The following is a 21,281-nucleotide window of genomic DNA, read 5'->3' as shown; positions in this document are numbered from 1 at the left end:
TTCCCTGGTGGTGCAGTGGTTAGGAATCCACCTGCCAATGCAAGGGACACGTGTTCGAGCCCTGCTCCGGGAAGATCCCACATGCGGCAGAGCAACTAAGCCTGTGCGCCACAACTACTGAGCCTGCGCTCTAGAGCCTGTGAGCCACAACTGCTGAGCCTGCAAGCCACAGCTACTGAAGCCTGCTCACCTAGAACCCGTGGTCTGCAACAAGAGAAGCCACCGCAATGAGAAGCCCGCGCACCACAATGAAGAGTAGCCCCAGTTCACCACAACTAGAGAAAGCCCGCGCACAGCAGCAGAGACCCAAAGCAGCCAAAAATAAATTAAAATTTTTTTTAATTAAAAAAAAAAACCTCCTATTGTTCATCCATGAATGCATTGATCACCTACTATGTGCTAGGCACTGGGGATACAAATGTGAAAGTAGTTGTGATGTGGTGGAAAGACCACTGAACTTGAAGTTAAAATATCTGATTCAAATTCTGACTCTGCTTCTCACTAGCTATGGATCTTGGCACATAGTAGGTAAACAACAAATGTTTGTTGAATGAATATAGTTGAAATTTCTTAATCTTTGTGAGTCTGTTTCCTCCCATATAAGTCAGGATAGAGATGCTTCCTATCTCACAGGGGTATTGTGAAGACAAATAATAGGATGTGTCATCAGTTCTAGTAAGAGTTAATGAGAACTATTATATGCTAGGCACTTTCACATTTATTATTTCCTTGACTTCTAACATCTATTTACTCACTCACTCATGAAGAAATAGAGGGACTGAGAGGGATAGTGACTTGTGCAAGGGCTCTCTGGGTGTAAGCTGTCTTCTAGTCTTTATTGCTACCTCACCATGGTGCGTCACTCAGTAGAAACTTTACCCATAGTAGGTGCTCAGGGAATTTTGAAAATCAAGAAAAACCAAAGTTTTACCATTGCTCTCAGTGACACTTCAGAGTAACAGGAAGTCAGTAAATGTCTTTCTAATAATTCAGTTTAGAAATGTACCAGCTAGTCTGTTCGAAACTCACTGCACTAAATACTATGGGAAGATCGAACAAAAATTAAAAGTTTATGCTTCTAGGGACTTCCCTGTGGTCCAGTGGTTAAGACTTCATCTTCCAATGCAGGGGGTGAGGGTTCGATCCCTGGTCGGGGAGCTAAAATCCCACATGCCTTGGGGCCAAAAAAACAACACATAAAACAGAAGCAATATTGTAACAAATTCAATAAAGACTTTAAAAATGGTTCATGCCAAAAAATCTTACAAAAAAAGTTTATGCTTCTAATGAGGCAGGAAAGATAAAGACGAACCCACAAACACACCCATAAGGAAAAGGTAGAAACTGATTCTTGAGAATGCTGCGCTTAGTATCTTGCAGCCTTGCCAATGGTTCTTTCTTAGGGGAATGAAAAGGATACAAAATATACCAACATGGCACAATTTTAAAAATATTTAAATTGGAATAAAACATATGTATAGAGCAGTGCACAAACCAATCAATTTTTATAAAATGAGGGAGAGTTATTTTTTATTAAATAGTACACATCTATGTAACCAGCACCTGGATCAAGAAATAGAATATTACCAGCACCTAGAGACTCTTCTGGGTTCCCTTTCCATCACTACACACCCCTCAAGATAACCACTATCTTCACTGTTAACATCATAGATATGTTCTGGCTGTTTTTGAAGTTTACATGTCCCCATTTGTGTCCAGTTTCTTTCACTCAATGTCATATTCATGAGAGTCATGCGTCTTCTTGAGTGTAGACATAGTTCATTCATTCTTATAGTATTCTACAGAGTTTCTCTCTCTTCTGTTAATGGACAATGTTTCTTTGGGGCTGTTATAAAGAGAGATGCTATAAGCATTTTTGAACATGTCTTTTGGTGAATATGTGTATATATCTTTGTTGGGTATACAACTAGGGATGGAAATGGTAGGTCACAGACTCTAAGTTAATATAGTAGATAATGCCAAACAGGTTTCTAAAGTGTTATACAAAATTCTCTACTTTTAGCTATTCTGGTGGGTGTGAAGGGAGATCACATTGCAACTTCAATTTGCATTTCTGGGATAGTTAATAAGTTGAGAACCTTTTCATATGTTTTTTGACTTTTTGAGAAATGCCTGTTTATCCCCTCTTGAAAAATGCCTGTTGAAATATTCTGCCTATTTTCAATTAGGTTTTTCTGCCTTTTTCTTGCTGATTTGTGAGTGCCCTTTATATATTCTATATAAGTCCTGTTTTTGGATATGTGTAAAGCACTCTGTGGTGTGATTTTTCACTAATCGTGTCTTAGAATGAACAAGAGTTCTTAATTGTCATGTTATCCAATGATCAGTTCTTTCCCTTTATGTTAGTGCTGTATATGTTTAAGAAGTCTTTGCCTACCTTAAGGTCATGAAGATGTTTTTTGATATTTACTTTGGATGGTTTTATTGTTTTACCTTTTACAGTTAGAGTTAATATCCTTCTGGAATAGATTTTTTTGGTATGGTATAAGGTAGAGGTCAAGATTCTTCTTTTTCTCCATGTGGGTGTTCAGTTGATCCAGCATCATTTACTGAAAAAACAGATCACCCTTTCCCCAGTGCAACACATCAGCATCTTGAATGTAAATCAAGTGACCATATACTATAGGTCTGTTTCTGGTCTCTCTATTCTATCGTCTATCCTTGCTGCCAATTACTATTTCTACAGCTTTATAATAGGTCTTTATAAGTGTAAGTCCTCCACCAGACTCCAATTTTTTACCCCACCAAGCCATCTAGTACTGGAGTGACACTTCCACCTCCCACTTGGCTTTCAATATGTCCAGGTGGGTGTGATTGATTTGCTTGTTCCCATGGCTTGGTCATCTGTGGTTACCTGGTCTTTATCCCATCAAACCCCTTTAAACTGAAAGCCAGCCTGGTGTCTGCAGACAAGCAAAGCAGATCTGCTGGGTAACGAAATAGCGCGGGGAGGGGAGAGGAGTGGATTAGGTGGGGTTGTCTCTCGTGAGGCGTACGTTGAGGAAGTGGTCGATCTACACTTGAGGACTGGCTTCTCGGGAGGTACGAAGAGAGCCAAACTCTAAAATCCGGGCAGAGGAGGGCAAGGCGAGGTCAGCGCATGTAAATGTCGCGGGGGGTTCTGCAAGGCTGCGCGAATAGGCTCGCCGGGGTGGGGCCGGGAAGCCGCAAATCACCAGTTGAGGGCCGGAGTGCGCGCCGCCGGCTTAGAGCCGCTCCTGCAGCTGCTGCGGCCGGGGCTGGGGCCTGGGCGGGAGCGAGAGCCGCAAACGCCGGGCGCACAGGCGAGCCGCGCGCGGTCTTCTCGGCCGGCGCGCCCCACCGATCATGAGCGGCTCCTGCTCCGGGAGCAGCCGCGGCGCAGGGCAGACAGTGCAGCGCCTCTGAGCCCCAGCCGGAGAGCCCGGGCGCCGCGCGGGGAGGTGAGTCTCCGCCGCGAGTCCCGCGGGCGTGCGGCTCCTCTCGGGGCGCCTCGGCCTCCCCCTCCCCTTGCAGGACAGACTGGGAAGTTTGTTGGCGAACTTCAGGCTACTACTTCAGGAAAGTAGAGCCGGCGCACCCCACCCCCAGCCGAGTTGGCGATTGGGGGCTGGAGTGGCTGAATGGGGGACCGGGCTGCTCCTTTAGGGGCCTCTGAACCGGCTGGGATTCCCCAGGAGGGGCCCGCGGCGGGAGGTGGGAGGCGACGTGCGGCGAGCATCTCTGCTTTTTGCTCTTTAGCGGCATCTTGCCGGGCGCTGGCCTCTCCGACCCCCTGCGCATCCAGCCGCGCCTCCTGGTCCCGTCTCTCTCTGCCCTAGAAACCGGTGCGGGGGTCGAGGGATGCGAGGGCCGGGGAGGGGGAAGCCCTGGGCTTGGAGGAGGCGAGTTTCTCCACTAATCTCTTGGAAAGTTTGCAGAGAAAGCGAAGGAGCCCGCCCCGTAACTGTTGACATCTCCCTCCCTCGCTCCCTTTGTTGAGAAAGAATGAATAGTTGGTTGTGTCGCTCCCACTGCGTCGGAGAGGGGAGGGAAGGGGAGGTGAAGGCTGGGAAACCAGGGACGGTGGGCGCAACAGGCAGGAGGTTCCGGTCTCAGCCCGTCTTTCCTTACCCGCTAAGGCTGCCTCCACTTTAAAAGTTTGATCAGGTGTAGACACTCGTCGGGGAGAAGTCAAGTGGGCTCCAAAGCAGCTGACGAGCCGGCGTATTTCTTGGAGGAACAACAGTGGGTCGTGGCTGGGGGTTGGGGGGTGGAAAACTCTGGTTTTGGTTTTAACTCACTGGAAGCAACGTGCGAAGGTGAAAGATTGCTTGCCTAACCTCATGTCTGCTTTCACCTAAAGCCATTAGCTGAGATAGAAAGTAGAGCCATGCATTCAGAGATTCTTTTAAACCTTGACCCTTATATACCAAGGCTACACTGATCTCTCCAAGGAAAACACATCGGCGGAGGGGAGGTCAGTTTGAGGGCGGATAATCTCCCTGCTTGTTGCCAAGGAGTGAAGCGAGATCCAGGGGGAGCCCTCGGTGCTGGGGGCTGGGCTCAGAGAGTCCCAAGTAGTAAGGGGCTGCCCAGGTAATAACGGGGGCGGGGGGGGGAAGCCACAGGCCAAGCAGTTGTACGTGAGTGTGCAAGGGGATGTATGGAATATAACGTAAACAACTTGCCTTGCCAATGGCTCCCTCATTCCCTGACTCCAACTTTCCCTAAACTGCCTCTGAGAAGCCTGACATTTCCAGAATGACTAACCAAGATCTCAATCTCCTATTCATATAGAAAGGATTGCTTGTCAAATGGATGCTAATCTTAAGACGCTTATCACGTAGATCCTGTGCTGTGTTGCTTGAAATACAATCCATGGAAGAATTATTCATACTTCAATCATTTGGCTAGACTTCATAATTTACTTCAAAATAAAGGGATACTCTTAATTCCTAAACCCAAGCAAAACTTCATGCTTAGCGGATAAGCCAATTTTATATGTGTGGTTTTTCCATCTCCTCTTCCTGTCTGCCTCTGCAGAGAAGATATAAAACTACAGATCTGGATTGTAAATTCTCTGTCATGGTCATAATAGGGCAGCGAGGAGGTTACGTTTCCAGAGTTTAAAATATGATAGAAAGTTCTTAAAGCCCACATCCGATGACCGTCTGTGAATTTAACTTGAAAATATCTCATTTCAGAAGTAAAATAGAAAAATTCAAACAAGTGGGCGTCTTATCTCTGTCTCGACTTGTGTGTGATCATCAGTTTCTTTGAGACATCTTTATAAAGCAAGTGAGTCAGTCCTGCTGTTCACAAGCATTTCAGAGTACAGCCGCTGACCAGGGTCAGGAAGGTAGCACCTAGGTTGGGAGTGTGTCAAGCTTACTCTCATCCCTATCAGGATTTCAGCTCTTTAAACGTTCACATGGGTCTCGAGTTTTCATATCAAGATGTAGAGTCTTTGACCTTTGTATATATTTCAAGATCTTGTATTAGACTGAATCAGGACGCTGTGTCTGTTTACCTGCACAGTAGAGAGAGGTGAAGTCGGATGGCCAAAGTCTTACCTGGGCTTTTATTTAAAGACGGCATATGAGGTCACTTAGTGTGCCTGTGTATCTATGCTCACATCCTACTTGGTTTGCTGTTGTTACGTATATTGCTCTAGGTTAAAACATTTCCCTCCTCACCCTTCCTGGTTGCAGTCTTCCCCAGAGCAGTGACTTCATTTGTGAACTCTCTTTGTGATAGGGATACAATTACAAGCAAGACAGACATGGTCCCCACCCTGCTTAGAGGAGACCTGCTGTTTTTTGAATGCTTGCTGTATGTCAAGGGCTTACATACACAATCGTATTTACTTTTCACAACAACTCCATGAAATAGATATTGTTAACCCATTTTTACAAATGAGAAACTGTCAGAGAGGTTGAGTCACTTGTCCCAGGCCACACAGTAAGACATTGTCACAGTAGGGATTTGAACTTGTGTCTTACTTCAAAGCCTTGGTTCTGAGTCAACCCATGTTTGATTTTAAAAAATTAAATAGTACATAAGAAGTACATAATGACTAGGAACATCAAGACAGAAACATCCCCAAGTGGAGAAAACATGGGAGCCAAAAACTCGAGACTTGAACTTAATCTCCACTGTGCTCTTCCAACCACATGTTCCCACCTCAAGACCTTCACGTTTGCCGAATCCCCTGCCTGGAACTCCATTTGATCCTCTCTTTCTGGTTCCTTCTCTTTTTTCAGGTCTCATGTCATTGTTACCTCTTCAGAGAGGTCTTCCCAGACCACTGTAGTGTAAAATAGCCCTCCATCCCCAACAAGTGTATTCTGTCATGTCATCCTGTTTCATGTTCTTTAGGGTACTTACGACTGGGATATTATCTAGTTTGTTGTCTGTGTTGGTTGGACTTCCCCATCACAGTGTAGGCTCCACGAGATCAGGACCTCATCTAGTTTTTTATATCCTCAGCTCTAGTACATTGTAAACTCTCGGAGACTCTATATTGAGTGAATGAACGTTTATTTTCCTTATCTGGAAAAAGAGAGGGGCTTGATTCTCTGAGATTCCATCTACATATTACGTGCTGAGATTCTGCCTAGTGGTCAAATGGGGTTGTGGCTTCTCTGTCAGAATGGAAAGTATGTACCTTGAACCTAGATTCCATGCACTTCCACCCATGGATTTCCCCCAGGTTCCTGGAGTCTAGAAAAAAATAAAAGTGAATAAAACTCAAGTAGGAAACAGAGCAACCAACAGACTGCAAATGAGTTTCTTCCACCTATAATTCTCCCTGCCATTCCCTGCCCCGCTTTAGTGTTTTTGTTGTTGTTGGTTGTTTGTTTAAAGTTAGGTCTCTGGCCAGAGCCCACCTCCCCCATCGTTGGATCGATTCAAGCTTGACATAGGGCCCAGGCTGCAGCCAGTCTTTCCAAGTGACTAGACACAGAGCAAGGCTGTACTTTAAATGGGAAAGAGTCCCAAGTTAGAGGCAGCAAGTTGTAGAGGAGAGCCTGGCCTGTGTATTTCCAATTTAACTGCAGCTGAGAAATTTAACTGTAACTCTGGAAACTTCAGCTTGGATGATCTCCCTCTGGTAATTAAACCCTACTTCACATCCTTCAGGTCAGCATCCCTTCCTCCGGGAAGCCTTTCCTGGCTGCTAGATTAATCTAGGCCCCCAGTCCCCACTCTGCGTGCTCCCACGGTACTGGGGATCACCAGCACGCATGGTCATTACTTACTGTCTGCTTCCTCTGCAGGGTAGGAACCTCGTGATAGTCGTTTGACACCGTTTCCAGCACCCACACACAGTCCCCACCACCCAGGAGGCCCCCCTTAAATGTGTGTTGAATGAAGAATGAATGAGGGAACGCTTCTTTTGCCTGAGTGATGCTTTCTCATTGTTATTCTATTCTGTTACCCAGAAACTAATCTGGGTGCCAGTTGCTCTGTACCAAAGAAACTCGCTTACCTGGTGGTCCTCAAACTTGGCTCCACAGTGAACAATAAATACTAGGGGAGCTTTAACAAGACTGGTGCCAGGGTCCTACCCACCGAGATTGTAATTTTGTTGGTCTGGCTCACGGCTTGGGTGTCAGGATTTTAAAAGATTCTCCGAGGACTCTTATGTGCAGATTGAGAGCTGCCGATTTAAGTTTTCAGAATTTATCCCTTGCGTTGGTCCTTATAGGCTTGAAGTAGCCCAGGTGGGAGAGGGCAAGGATATAATTCATGGATATTGTATGGTTCCCCGACAGTTTAAGAGGTACTTTCATAACTGTTATCACAGCTGATAATAACAAGCTGAGGGATCTACTCACGGGTTTAAATATTCCCTTTATGTTGATGACTCTTAAAAATCGACACCCTGTCCTGGCCCCTAACTGCACATACCAGTATCTAGCCTGCTAGACCGAACTGCCCTACCGGTACCTCACACTCAGCAAGGCCCAGCGGTGAGCTTGTTACTCTCTCGCCTGCCCGCAGGGGTTCCCTCTTGTGCTACTCAGTGTGTTACACCATAGCCCCGTCCTCCCTTGGCTGTGGCCTCCTTCCTCCCGGCCAGAGGCCTCGAGCTTCTAGCCCCTCGCTCTGCCCTTCCTTTCCCTTCCCGTGGCCACTGCCCCAGGTCGGAGTCCTCCATCACTCCTTGCTGGCTTGTTGCTGACTGACCTCCCCACCTCCCTTCTCTCCCTCCAGAGTGACCGGAGCTCCCTACCCAGGCACAGACTGGATTCTGTCCCACCCTTCCCGAGCTTCCCTAGTACTGACAGTCAGGTTCAGACACCTCAACACAGCCTTCAAGACTTCATGATCTGGTCCTAAGCTGTGCTTCTTCCAGGAAATGCTTCTCAACGTGACTCAAGCTGCACCGCGTGACTCAGTTTCCTGAGCCTGTAGGGGCACTTCCCTGCCCTTATGCATCTGCTGTTGTCGCATCCTCTTGGAGGGCTTTTCCCTACAATTTTCAGCCTTTCAAAATCCTTCATCTCCAGTGATGCCCTCTCTGAGATCCTCCTTGAGCCCTTTTGTCAAAATTAATTATTCTTCACTCCAGCACGTTAAGGGTCCCATTGATGAACATATTACAGTTGACCCTTGAACAACACAGGTTTGAACTGCATGGGTCCGCTTATACACAGATATTTTTCAATAGTAAATACTACGGTACATGGTCCGTGGTTGGTTGAATCTGTGGATATGGGGGAACTGTGGATATGCAGGGCTGACTATAAGTTATACGCAGATTAGCCCCTCATTGTTCAGGTATCAACTGTATTGTCTCTTTGAGTTCATAGTCAGGGATTGAGGTTTATGCATCTTTGTTTCTCTGAGTCTCTTATCTGGAGTAGGCACTTAAATGTTTGTTGAATTGAAAATAGGAAGGGCAGTGTTAACATCCCTTGAGAATACACTGAGGTGAGGGTAGCTTGCTGAAGGGCATTCTGAAGCACTTCGGCTCAATCTTGAAATAGATAGACCTTGGATAAGCAGAGACGAAACAGGCTACCGGAGACACTGGAGCCAGGGTAACTCTGGTCCGTCGTCCTAGCCTGAAGGTAGACGTGACCAACACTGTGGGCCTTTGTACACGAAGAGGTTCTGTGGGGGGCTTTGGGCCTCGCCACCAGGTTCTTGGGAATGATCCAGGCCTGTCTATAAAGAGGGAAGGTGCTGATAGCTGGGACAGGTGAGAGTTCCTAGCTGTGAGTGTGCGCGAAGGGTGAGGGAATCCTCGTCGGCTTACGCCACTGTGGTCAGGCTGGGAGGGCTGGGAGTTTGGTTTCTTTTTTAATAACGATGATTAACATTGAACAAGTGCTGACAGTGCACCAGGTACTGGCCAGACCCGGGAGGGGCCCACGTGGGGACTCACGGTCCATTGTCTGCACCCACTGGGAGGCAGGCCTTCTGTGTGGTCCCAGTTAGACACAGAGCAGACAGGCCTCAGAATTACCAGGCTTGGCAAAGAACTGAGGACAGGGTTCAGATTATATGCCTTGCGTGGAGGGTCTCCTTCCACCCAGCTGCCAGCACTCGGGTGTCTGTCTCTGTTGTAGAAACAGTGGATTGTGTGTGTGTGTGTGTGTGTGTGTGTGTGTGTGTGTGTGTGTGTGTGGTGTGTGTGTTGTCATTTGCTTCCTTTGCATACCCTGCTGTCTTTGTCCTGGTTCCACCTCTTACTCTACCAGCTTCTGGAGGGCTGTGTTCTTCTTGGTTGTCTCCAAGCCACATCCCAAGTCCCCAGTTCCTTTGTGGAACTGTCTCTGCGGTGGTGCTAGTGAGTGATGATTTTCACTCAGCATCGTTCCCTTTGCAGTGGAAAGGGTGGTCTGTGAGGAATGGGTGCTGCAAGGCTTGAGAAGAGACCACAGTGCAAAGAGATGATCTCCTCACCAGGCTCGGGGAAGACCAGTGCTTTGGGCTTAGCTATGCAGCTGTGATCTCTAGACCAGTCTGATACCACGACGAGTGGTGCAAATTCTGGATCCTTATGTCTCCTGCGACTAGCCCGAATTTTTATTCAGTCTTGTGTTTCTTTATCTCTATATATTGGCCTTTAAAATGTCATATAATTTGGCTTAGATCAAAACCATAGTTTGTTTTTTAGGGGGCGGAGGTGCTAACTCTGCTCAGGGTGAACATTTCTGCTAGCGGTCATAGCTGGGAACAACTGTTGGGGCTGCTTTTGCACAGAGCATTTTCCTTTTCTTTCCATGATCCGTGCCCCCCAACCCCATTTTCTCTTCCTTCTCCGCCCTTCCCACTCTTCCCTGACGATACAGACACCCGTGTGCATTGCTCAACCCTGCTGGTGGCAAGCAGGTCCCTGACCCCTCCGGGGGATGGTTGTACATGGAGGTCGTCCCCCACCCCAGTGGCTTTCCTCTCCCGCTGAGCCCCTGATGTATGGAGGAGTAGCCCACCTCCTGACCCCTGACCCTGGCCGTCTTCGTTAATTAGCGTACATTGATTTATTTATAAGCAGCAGGTCTTTGCCAGAAAGAATCTGTCCTGTCTCTCTGGGTAGCACAACTGAGGGGCTGGTCTGGCGCTGAAGGCGTTCTAGCAGCTAAGGAATTCCAGTCATCTTCACCTGCTCTTATCATTTACAGGGTGGTGGGAATGCGTGAGCTAATTATCTAACATATTTGAACGTTTTCTCAAATGCATTTATTACTGAAACTTGAGTCTTTCCTCAGTATTCTTTTTTGTTAGTCATGCTTTTCCATCGGCTTCAGTCATCTGAAGTCATAAAATGGCTCATGTGCCTCTAAAGTCCCTGAAACGTGTTTGCCCTTTTCCATTGGCGGATCTGCTGCCAACCCAGGAGAATTCTTCTGCAGGATGAAAAAAGGAAATGAGTAAACTGCCCATCGTATTAAATGTCACGAGTGATGCTACTCAGTGTTTGTCCTTTAACACTCTGTGAACATTTTCTTTTGTTATGTGGTCTATTTCCATTTCCTTTTGTAAGTGGGAAATCAGTTCTTGTGCTTTTCTTAGATTTATACCTTCACTCTTTTCTTCCCCACTTAGAGTTGAGAATCATGGCTGCGGGAAAGTTTGCAAGCCTTCCTAGAAACATGCCAGTGAATCACCAGTTCCCCCTGGCCTCATCCATGGACCTCCTGAGCAGCAAGTCACCTCTCGCTGAGCATCGCACAGATGCCTATCAAGACGTGTCTATACACGGCACCCTTCCACGGAAGAAGAAAGGCCCTCCTCCTGTAAGGTCCTGTGATAACTTCAGTCACATGGGGACCCTCCCCCATTCCAAATCCCCACGGCAGCCCTCACCTCTGAGCCAAGACGTCATCCAGGAGCACCCACCGCAAGACTGGAAAGGCAAAACCTTCACCTTCAGGTAGCTTCTTTAATTTCATGGGTGAAAATGATTTGTTTTAAAGGGATTTTTTTTTAAGTCTTTTTTTAGGAAAAATGTCATATATGCATAAAGTAGAGAAGATAGATTCATTACCTCCTGTGGACCCATCACCCGGCTTCAACAGTTATCAACTCATGGCCAGGCCTGCTATGTCTGTACTCCCACCCACTTTCCTTCCTCTGGTATTATTTTGAAGCAAATCTCAGACCTCATTTTATCTGTAAGTATTTTGGTATGTGTGTCTTTCAAAGACAAGGACTCTTACTTTAAAAAACATAATAACCACAATATAAAAAACTGTAACATGAAAAGATGCTCAACATCACTAATCATTAGAGAAATGAAAATCGAAACTGCAATGAGGTATTACCTCACACTGTCAGAATGGCCAATATCAAAAAATCTAGAAACAATAAATGCTGGAAAGGGTGTGGTGAAAAGGGAACCCTCCTACACTGTTGGTGGGAATGTAAATTGATACAACCACGATGGAGAACAGTATGGAGGTTCCTTAAAAAACTAAAAACAGAACTACCATATGATCCAGCAATCCCACTACTGGGCATATACCCCAAGAAAACCATGATTCAAAAAGACACATGCACCCCAATGTTCATTGCAGCACTATTTACAATAGCCAGGTCATGGAAGCAACCTAAATGCCCATGGACAAATGAATGGATAAAGAAGAAGTGGTACATATATACAATGGAATATTACTCAGCCATAAAAAGAAACAAAATTGAGTTATCTGTAGTGAGGTGGATGGACCTAGAGTCTGTCATACAGAGTGAAATAAGTCAGAAAGAGAAAAACAAATACTGTATGCTGACACATATATATGCAATCTAAAACAAAAGAAAAAGAATGGTACTGATGAACCTAGTGGCAGGGCAGGAATAAAGATGTAGATATAGAGAGCGGACTTGAGGACATGGAGGAGGGCGGGGCAGGGTGGGGAAACTGGGATGAAGTGAGAGACACATATTCACTACCAAGTGCTAGTGGGAAGCAGCAGCATAGCACAGGGAGATCAGCTTGGTGCTTTGCGATGACCTAGAGAGGTGGGATGGGGAGGGTGAGAGGAAGGCTCAGGGGGAAGGGGATATGGGGATGTATGTGTGCTAAAAAAAAAAAAAAAAAAAAAAAAAAAAAGATCTATTTAAAAATAACTAACATCTAAAAAAAGAACCATTTCTTAATATCTTCCAGTATTTGAGAGTATTTTGAAGGCCAACTTCCTTATCATTAAGTCCCTCAAAAGGAACCACAGCATTTCTTTTTATCATAACATCAGATTATGAACTACGTCCATCCAATTCTTTTTTTTAATCTTTTCAAAGAATTTATCACCCTTGACTTTTGCATAAGTCATGGCCTTTATTTTCCTAGCTCTACACAATATTATCATTAACCAGGACTTCTTATACACACTGTTATCACTTTTATTACCCATTGTAATGAAAGATATGAGACACAAGTGAAATAAGATGCAAAAGAAATTCCAGCCCAGTTCACAAAATGAGCCGCCAGCCATTCATTCAGCCTTACGTTTCTGTAGCAACAAGCAGCAGCAGTTCCATAGCACCATCACATAATAGAACCTGCAGCCAGTCTAGGCACTGCAATTCACGTTCTCTATGTATTTAATTACATCCAGTTTGCAATATGAAAACCAACTGTAGGTGAAATGCCTGTGTGTGTAAGTTGCTATGGAAATATGGAGAGGGAAATGTTTAATTCCTTCTTGGAGGGAAATTGAAGTTCAGGGAAGGTTTCACATTTGATCTGTGTTTTAAAAGTAAAGAGTAGGTGTCCGCAGGTGTTGAAGAGGGGGAAGCACCTCCAGGTCAGGATGCAGTGGGAACAAAGCCAGGAAACACTGCTGCGAAAGCCCGGAGAACAGAAATTAAACTGCGTGGTTGAAATAGGGTTTTCTGAAAGTGAGTCTTCAAAATCTTTTAAAACACCACAAATGTATATCCATCTCACTGTGTAGAAGTAGTGTATCTTATTTCCTCAGAACAGAAGCTGTTGCTCCTCAGTCACTTCCCAAGGACGTATTTAGATGATTTCACTCCAGTTAATCTGCATTCATTTTCTTCCCATTAGACAATTTCCCCCTTTATAAAAATGACTATAACTCACAAAAGGCACTCGTCCATCCAATTCTATAGAGATGTCAGTATGTCTATAAATCAGGAGCTGCCTCTCCTTGTGTAGGTGGCCCCCACTATCCAGAGCATTCCTGTGAAACCCTCCATAAGCTGAAATGGTGTGAAATGAAGAAACAATTACCTTAGGACACATCTTGCTAAAGGATGCACAAGATAAATGGAGATAAAGCCCGGTGCTCACAGACAGTTCAAAGCTAGGGCAGTTTGATGCTGAGACGCTGAGTGTAGTTCCAGAGAAGGAGCTTGGTGGTGCCACTCTTGCTGCTGCTCTGTGTACACACTGCATCTGTAACAACTTCTTGAAAACAGACACTGAACACTGTTTTCACTTTTCACCTTTTTTCACAAAAGCAAAAATCCTCCTCAGATTTCTTTTGATTACTGAAATCAGGTACTAACGTAGGTCTTTTCCTAAAAGCTAAGTGATGTAAAGCAAACTCTCGAAAAGCAGGGATACCTGTATTTAGTTGTCAACGTGCTGAAATAAAATTGTGTGTGGATGTATCATCGGGTCAGCTTCAGGATACTTTAGAACAAGAATTGATTTCTCCTTCTATCCACCAGGGACCTGGGTAAATAAGCCTCATTGTTGTAAAGGCTTCTTCTCTGCATCTATAATGGGCCTGGTTGTGACCCTGCTTGTTAGAGCTGGTTTAGAAACTCTGCACCCCTTTTCCTGTTGAGGAAGACCAGCAACCTGTGATGCTATCGGGTAAAGCAGGGGATGGTTTCTTCTGCTGTATCTCCTGGTGTCTCTCTTTTTGTCCTACCCTGTAGCAAGGAAAGCCATTTTGATCCTAGCTCATTTATTTGTTCCATGCCTATATATTGAGCACCTGTGTTAATTAGAATACATTGATTTTATAAGCACCGTTGCTTCACCAGGAAAATTCTGCTGATTTCCTCTGTGTATCTTAGCTGAAGTGCTGGTCTGACACAGTAGACATTCTAGCTGTCAAATCATTGCCCTCTTACAGGGTGGGGAAATAACGTAAACTAACAGGATAACAATGGAACATCAGAAACAGTGTTCTTCCAGAGCTAACATTGCAGTGAGGGACCCAGAAAATAAATACAAGTAAATAAACAAGACAATTGCAGATTATACTCAGTGATGTAGAGGAACTAGAGTGATACACTAGAGATTTATTGGGGTTGTATCTTTTTTATAGGGTGGACAGGTCTCTGAGGAAAAGAACTAGTGGAAGGCTCTCTGGGCCTAGGGAGAGCAAGTGCAAGGAACTGGGGGTGGGAACAAGTTTGGCATGTTTGAAAAACCCAAAACAAGCTGGGGTGACCTGCAGCTGGGGTGTAGCACATTGAGAGGTGAATAGTACACATGTTGGGAAAGAGCTAGGCAGGCAAGAGTTCAGAATTATTTTTAGTTGTGTAGTTGCAGTATTACAAGAAGAAAATAAGTTGAGGCCCAGATATTCTCTGGAGAAGGCACTGGAGAGTCTGCAAAGTTTCTGACATCAAACCACAATGTTCCCCAGCGTGTTCTGGGGGTCAGAAGGTTCTGCTCTGTGGAGTCTCGCCGGGTGGCCTGCTGATGACAGGTGCATGTGGAAGTGCATGCCTGTGCACGGCAATGTTAATGTCGCATCACTGGCACCTAACACTCTGGGATGCAGAAGCAGAGCCATCATTGCTCCCTCTTAGGAAGGTTATGAGGTAGCAAAGAACCATAACTTATGGCTAGCCAAAATTAAGCACAAATGCCAGGCTGCACTATGTGGGGTCAGAACCAGCTGGCTTCCTGTGGCCACTTTTTATTCATTAAGTTAAACTCTATATTGAGCTAGGTATCCATGACGTACCACATACAGACGGTTCACAAACTCATTCCCTGAAGTTCTAAGGTCTAGGCTGGGTGTCTGCTCTTACCAGGGGAAACTCCCAGGGGCCGAGGGTGGAAATGGAGCCACCCTTTCTAGCTTGAGGACGTTCTCGATAAACACCCAAGGCCCAAGCTGTCACCCTGCCAGCAGTTCAAAGCTTTTGAACTTGAAAACTGACTTGGACATAGATCAGACCTCAGTAAAAGATCTTATCGGAGGTGGACACAAGTCATGAATTTCAAGTCCAGGCTGTGGAAGACTTAACAAGCACTGCTGGTTTACGTTTGTTTCTGATTCAGAATTACGTTCGTCCAAATTCACATCTTTTTTCCTTAACTTAAAATATCTTATTGTTGAAGGTCAGTACAGAGTAACAAATGCACGTCCTTCAAAATGAGGCTGAATGAGAAGGCGAGTGGCTCTGTGTCAAAGGATCATAAAGTCCTCTTCCCCTGCTTTGCAGTCTTGTTAATGTGTTTTTATTTACCTGGCACATTTTAAAAGTATCCTGAGGTGTTCCCAGTATTGAGGAGTTCAAAGTACCGTGTATTCTTTTTTTTTTTTTTTTTATCCTTTTAAGTATTCCCAATAAGATTATGAGCTGCCTCACTTATTCTTTGGAACAATCCACAGCGTCAACAAGTAACATTTGTGAATGTGAAAAGCTGGGGACAAGATATATGAATGAGAACCTGAGGCTCTAGAGCAGAGAGTGTGACTAAGGTGCTGGACAGAACTACTGTGAGAGAGAAACAGCACTTCTATTCCTAACTCAGCTCTGACAGCCCAGTGGAGCTGTGAAAACACCAACCACCCACCACCCAAGCTCACTCACCACTGGAAGCTGGGAGCCATATGTGTTTTAAAGTTAAGAGTTTTGGATCCCTGAGTCTAGGGACCTAAGACTAGTTAGGTCTTTAACAACATTATTGATTTTTTAAAAAATTCATTCATTTTTGGCTGCATTGGGTCTTCGTTGCTGTGCATGGGCTTTCTCTAGTCGCGGCAAGCGGGGGCTACTCTCGTTGCGGTGCGTGGGCTTCCCATTGCGGTGGCTTCTCTTGTTGCAGAGCACAGGCTCTAGGTGCGACGGCTTCAGTAGTTGTGGCACATGGGCCCAGTAGTTGTGGCACACAGTCTTAGTTGCTCCATGGCATGTGGGATCTTCCCAGACCAGGACTTGAACCCGTGTCCCCTGCATTGGCAGGCGGATTCTTAACCACTGTGCCACCAGGGAATTCCCAAGATTATTGGTTTTTTCTTTCTTTTTCTTTTTTTTGGGGGGGCTTGTTTCAGGTAAACTCTTTTGGCCTTACTTGTTTCTTTTCATAGTGCATTCAGGGGTTAACTTCAGCTAAGAGTGACTTGCCCAGATATCAGGTCTGCAAGCCTTCCATTCCATCACATTTGGTGTTGGCATGACGATGGTGGAGCCATCTTGGAGGGCCCCACCCACTCTTCATGTGGACCCACGTACACTCAGAGGGAAGCCCTTCAGACGGCACCTCCTTGTCTTGTGAAATACTCTAAGTTGCAAGTTCGCTGTTTTCCCAACAAACATGTTTGCCTTGTTAGTCATTAAAAAGTCACCTTTATTATGATTGAATATCAATTGAATACCCAACCTGTGGGAGGCCCCAGGCAAAGCAGAGGAAATCTCCCCTTTGACCTAAAAATTTGCATTATTAAGCCGTCATATAAACATACGTCCTATCCACATGAATTATTACCTCTTAACATTTTATAGTTTTAAAATATCTTAAAGGATATGTTCATTAATTGCCTTGTTTGAACATCATAACCTGTGTGAGGGACAGCAGATTTCATCGTTAGCAGCAGCAGTGTGTTGTCATCGTTACAGTTGAGAAAATGGTTCAGGGATATTGAAGCACCTGAGATTAGACCCTAGTGGGATTAGGACCCGGAAACTACTGTAGGGACTTCCCAGACGCTGCGCTCTATAGCCTCCCAAGAAGGCTGGCCCTGCCGTGGGCATCCTCTGAGCTATCTTCTTGCGTGGAAAGCTTTGGGCCCCCCGGGGTCTGACTGCAGCATCTCAGACACACCCCCTTGAGGAGGATAGAGCCTTGGCTGCCAAGAGCAGGCAGAAGGCGGGCCTGGAAGGGGAGTTGGTCTCCTCGTTCTGAGACCTGTATCTCTTGGCTTTGTTGTTGTCTTGGCTGCCCTTGGATGTACTTGTGGTTTTGAAAGGTAGCCAAAGCAAGAAGCCCGGCGCTCTTAAACGTGCTGCTTGATGTCACAGAAGGAGCCTTTGTTCTGCAAGCAGAGCAAGGCTTCTCTGAGAGGTCTGCCGACGGGATTTCCTCTTGACATTAGCATTGTTTGGCTGGTGTCCCTTTGATTCATCTATCTTCAAGGATGAATTTTTATATCAATCTGGGACCTTCCTTGGGCTGAGAGGGGACCAGTTCCTGTTGTGAGAGGTCTGCGTTGCCAGGAGAGCTGAAGGTTCAGCACTTGGAGTCCACTGTGGGTCCTTCTCCTGCTTGTGGGTACGTGGAGGCACGCATTCCGGGGAACAGCTGCTGAGAGCCTAATTCCTTCTGCCCCTTGTGCTGAGGGGGCATGTGGCTGGACAATGTGGTGTTTCATGAATTTGCATGAGTGGAGCTGACTGACTAGTCACAAGTGTTTTAACTGATGGGGGCCAGAAAGTCTGCAAAATTATCCCAAGTTAAAATCCGGTATCCTTTCCCAGGCAGTAAGTAACCTACCGGGTCACGGTGTCAGCTCTTCAAAGTTAAAGAAAAAGTGTAAGGCACAGGATCTGTGCAGACCCTTCTCTAAACGCTGTTTTAAAGACCTAACTCTGGGCTGTGTTGGTGACCCCTTCTGAAAAATTGTTTCATGTGTTCCTCTTCAGAACCACCAAGTTCTATAACTATTGCTCTCTCCTTAGCAAAGCAAGATGTTCCCCCAGACGTGCAAATAAATCACCCTTTAGCTCACAGGTAATCAGAAGGATCTGCAGTGTGAAGGTCCACACACAAACATCTGCACATAATTTATACATGGGCATGTCTGCTGTCTGCAAATTGGAAGCTTTTTGTGCACAGAGGAAAAGTTGGGTTTAGAGTTGAAAAAAATTTATTTAATAGACTAATAGATTCTATTTAATAGAAGGTACATTTATTGAGTTAGCAGAATGACCGTGGCTTAACTGCCAAGAATGTCTCCAGAATGTAATGTCCCGTGCGTTGAATTTTTATTTTTAAACTTTCAAGTTGAGTTTTACTAACATTTTGAAACGCCCCTTGGTGTTTGAGCGCAGCTGTTGTGGATGGGTTAGTGAATTCCGAGGAATGGTGCACGTCCAGGCTCCGGTGGCCCCTGGTGTGCTGAGGCCAGGAGCAGCTGGGTCAGAGGTGAGCTCAGCCCTGCTGGGCATCTTGTACCGGCCCAGGGTTGGGGGACCCCAGAGAATAGGAAATGCCTGCAGGTCCACCAGCTGCCTGACAGTAGTCCTAAATCCTCTACTAGCAGGGATGATTTCAGCCCTAAAGGCTGGGATCTGTGCATTCTCAGCTGTTCTGGGAAAAACGAAAGGACATTTTTTTTTAACTGATTGCAAACCGCAACCGAGAGAATGATCAGAGAATTACACAAAGCTGTCCTTGTTGAGTGGAGCTGTTCAATATCTTCTCTTTCCCGCAACCCCTCACACCCCACCCCAACTGACTTGCTTTAAATCCTTTTTTTTCTGGCCTCCTGCATGCTGTCGGAGAAAAGTCAGGTTTTTTCAGTCTCCTGAGAGTCAGAAACTGTGAGTTTATCAGGCCCCTCAGTATAGGTTAAAGCATATTGTAAACAGAAAACGCTATGCAGTTACAGACTACTCATGTTCTTATCACATGTGGATTTGAGAGCCATCCCAGCCTGGCCAGAGATGGGAGCTGGAGAAGTTGTAGTTACTCTCGTTGATTGGAAGGAGATTCCTTCCTGGGGCCTGGACTGGAGCCACAGGAGTGATAAGCCCTCAGGCCATGGCCACCCTGCTGTTCACAGTTTTGTAATGCTGTCACCACCCAGTCTGTCTCTAAGAGACTAGCTGCAGGATTGCATACAGAATTTCAAGCTCTCTCTCCTTTGAGGCCCCAAACACAAGCGCTGAGGGTATTCCTGTTTACGGATTGTGCCGTTATTGACAAATTACAGAAGGCTGAGAAACCTTCCATGTTGACCCAGCCTTTATGCAGCGGACTGTCCATGGTTCCAGAATCACTTGCAAACATAGTAAGAGGTAAGAGGTGAGAACACGAGTCACGTAACTGAGAGGTCTCAGTTCAGATGCCTGTTTATCCACTACTAGGTGTGTGAACTAGGGCAAGTTCTAAACTATAAAATAGGGTGAAAATAATCCCCTCTGAGGACTGCTGCGAAGATTCATTGGTCACTAAACACGAAGGCTCCACCGAATGTCAGCACTCTGGCTTTCACTCTTGAGCCTGGTACCGCCTTCTGGGGCTCTGGGTGGAGCAGGTCTCAGCTTCCACCTGATCAGAGCTGTTTATTCTTCTCCTGCCAACTCTGCTGTGTGACGCCTGACCCTGAAGGCCGTTGGTACTTTTGCTGGGACGTTGATTTAGCCCCGGACATCAGAGAAAGCTGCTAGCGACCTTGATGCTGATTCCAGCAACCAGACTGGTAGCTTTGTGACCTTATGTAAGTTCCTTCACCTTTCTGAATCTCCACGTCCTCAAAGGGTGGCTTGTAGGGGTCAAATACAATCCCAAGTGAGGGCGCCTGGCCCAGGACCTGGCATGAAGCAGGGGCTCAGATGTTGGTTTCCGCCCTTCCTTCCTCCTGGGAGGCTCTTAATCCTCGTGTGTAACCTGAGATCACGTTCCATGCCTGCGGCTAATGGGGGAGAAAGTTTCCCACGTGTTGATGGAGTCTGGCTGGAATCCCTCTACCTGGGTCTGCTCTGAGCTGCCCTACAGCAGTGCATCTTGGCCACCGCTCGTGCTTACAGGTGCACAGAAACATCGGTGCACAGAAAGATTAGCACACCATTGTGCTAAGACCCAGAACAGAGCCTCCCTTTGGTGGACTGGCCCAGCCCTTGTCTGATTGTCTGATTGTCTGATTGTAGTACTCAATGTCAGTGTCTTCACTGTTTATTCTTTGATGAATATTTATTGAGCTTAGTTAGTGCCAGGTATTGTGCTAGGTACCAGGTACCCAGTGGAGAATAAAATAGATGTGGGCCCTGTCCTTAGGGACTGCCCAGTTTAGGTGGCATGCAGACAAATGCATCAACAGATACATAACTGCAGAATGAGGAGGTGCAAGGAAGATCACATCAGAGAGCCCTGAGTTCCTTGGATTGGGAGGAGGGAATGGCTCTCTGCGGGAGGGAACAGTTGAAGATTTAATATGAAAAGAGAATGTAAAATACCTCATTCATATTTTTATGTTACTATGTATTGATAATTTTGAAATATTAGGTTAAAAGATTATTAAAATTAAGTTCATCTATTTCTTTTCAACTGGCGACCAGAAAAGTTTAAGTTACATGTTTTTCACATTGTATTTCTATTGGACAGTACCGGTCTAGACCTCACTAAGGAGTTTAGATTTTCTCCATAGGGCCAAGGGAAGCCTTTAAAGGGTTTTAAGTGAGGGAATAGCATGGTCTGATGCAGTTTTAGAAGATTCAGTGGAGAAGTGATTGACGGAAGAGAAGCCGGAGAGAGGGCAGGAGGCGATGGCAGCAGTACGGGAAGCGGTGGGGTCTGCTCTGGGATGACAGTGGAGGAGATGAAGGTGGGTGGATTCTAGATCTGTTTTGCAGGTAGAGTCTACCAGACATACCGAGGGTTAGGACTGAGATGACAGAGAGCAGTCAAG

The 21,281-nt window shown here is 45.8% G+C and overlaps 1 protein-coding gene across 2 annotated transcripts in view; it reads left to right on the top strand.

The window, feature by feature from the left end:
- BCAR3 (BCAR3 adaptor protein, NSP family member) overlaps positions 1-21,281 on the top strand; it is a 139,353-nt gene that overhangs the window by 18,943 nt on the left and 99,129 nt on the right. The window contains exons 1-2 of one of the 2 annotated variants that reach the window (XM_024751279.1): positions 3,246-3,443; positions 11,044-11,371. In XM_024751279.1, coding sequence (XP_024607047.1) covers positions 11,055-11,371 — 317 coding nt within the window. In that variant the 5' untranslated portion in view covers positions 3,246-3,443; positions 11,044-11,054. Of the gene's footprint in view, positions 1-3,245; positions 3,444-11,043; positions 11,372-21,281 lie in introns of those variants that run through there. The other variant, XM_024751278.1, reaches the window with a different exon arrangement.

This window comes from Neophocaena asiaeorientalis, unplaced genomic scaffold, assembly GCF_003031525.2.
Source record: "Neophocaena asiaeorientalis asiaeorientalis breed wild unplaced genomic scaffold, Neophocaena_asiaeorientalis_V1.1 scaffold147, whole genome shotgun sequence".
Lineage (NCBI taxonomy): Eukaryota > Metazoa > Chordata > Mammalia > Artiodactyla > Phocoenidae > Neophocaena > Neophocaena asiaeorientalis.
The sequence above is the reverse complement of the archived record's forward strand: the minus strand, read 5'-3'. Positions and strand labels throughout refer to the sequence as shown.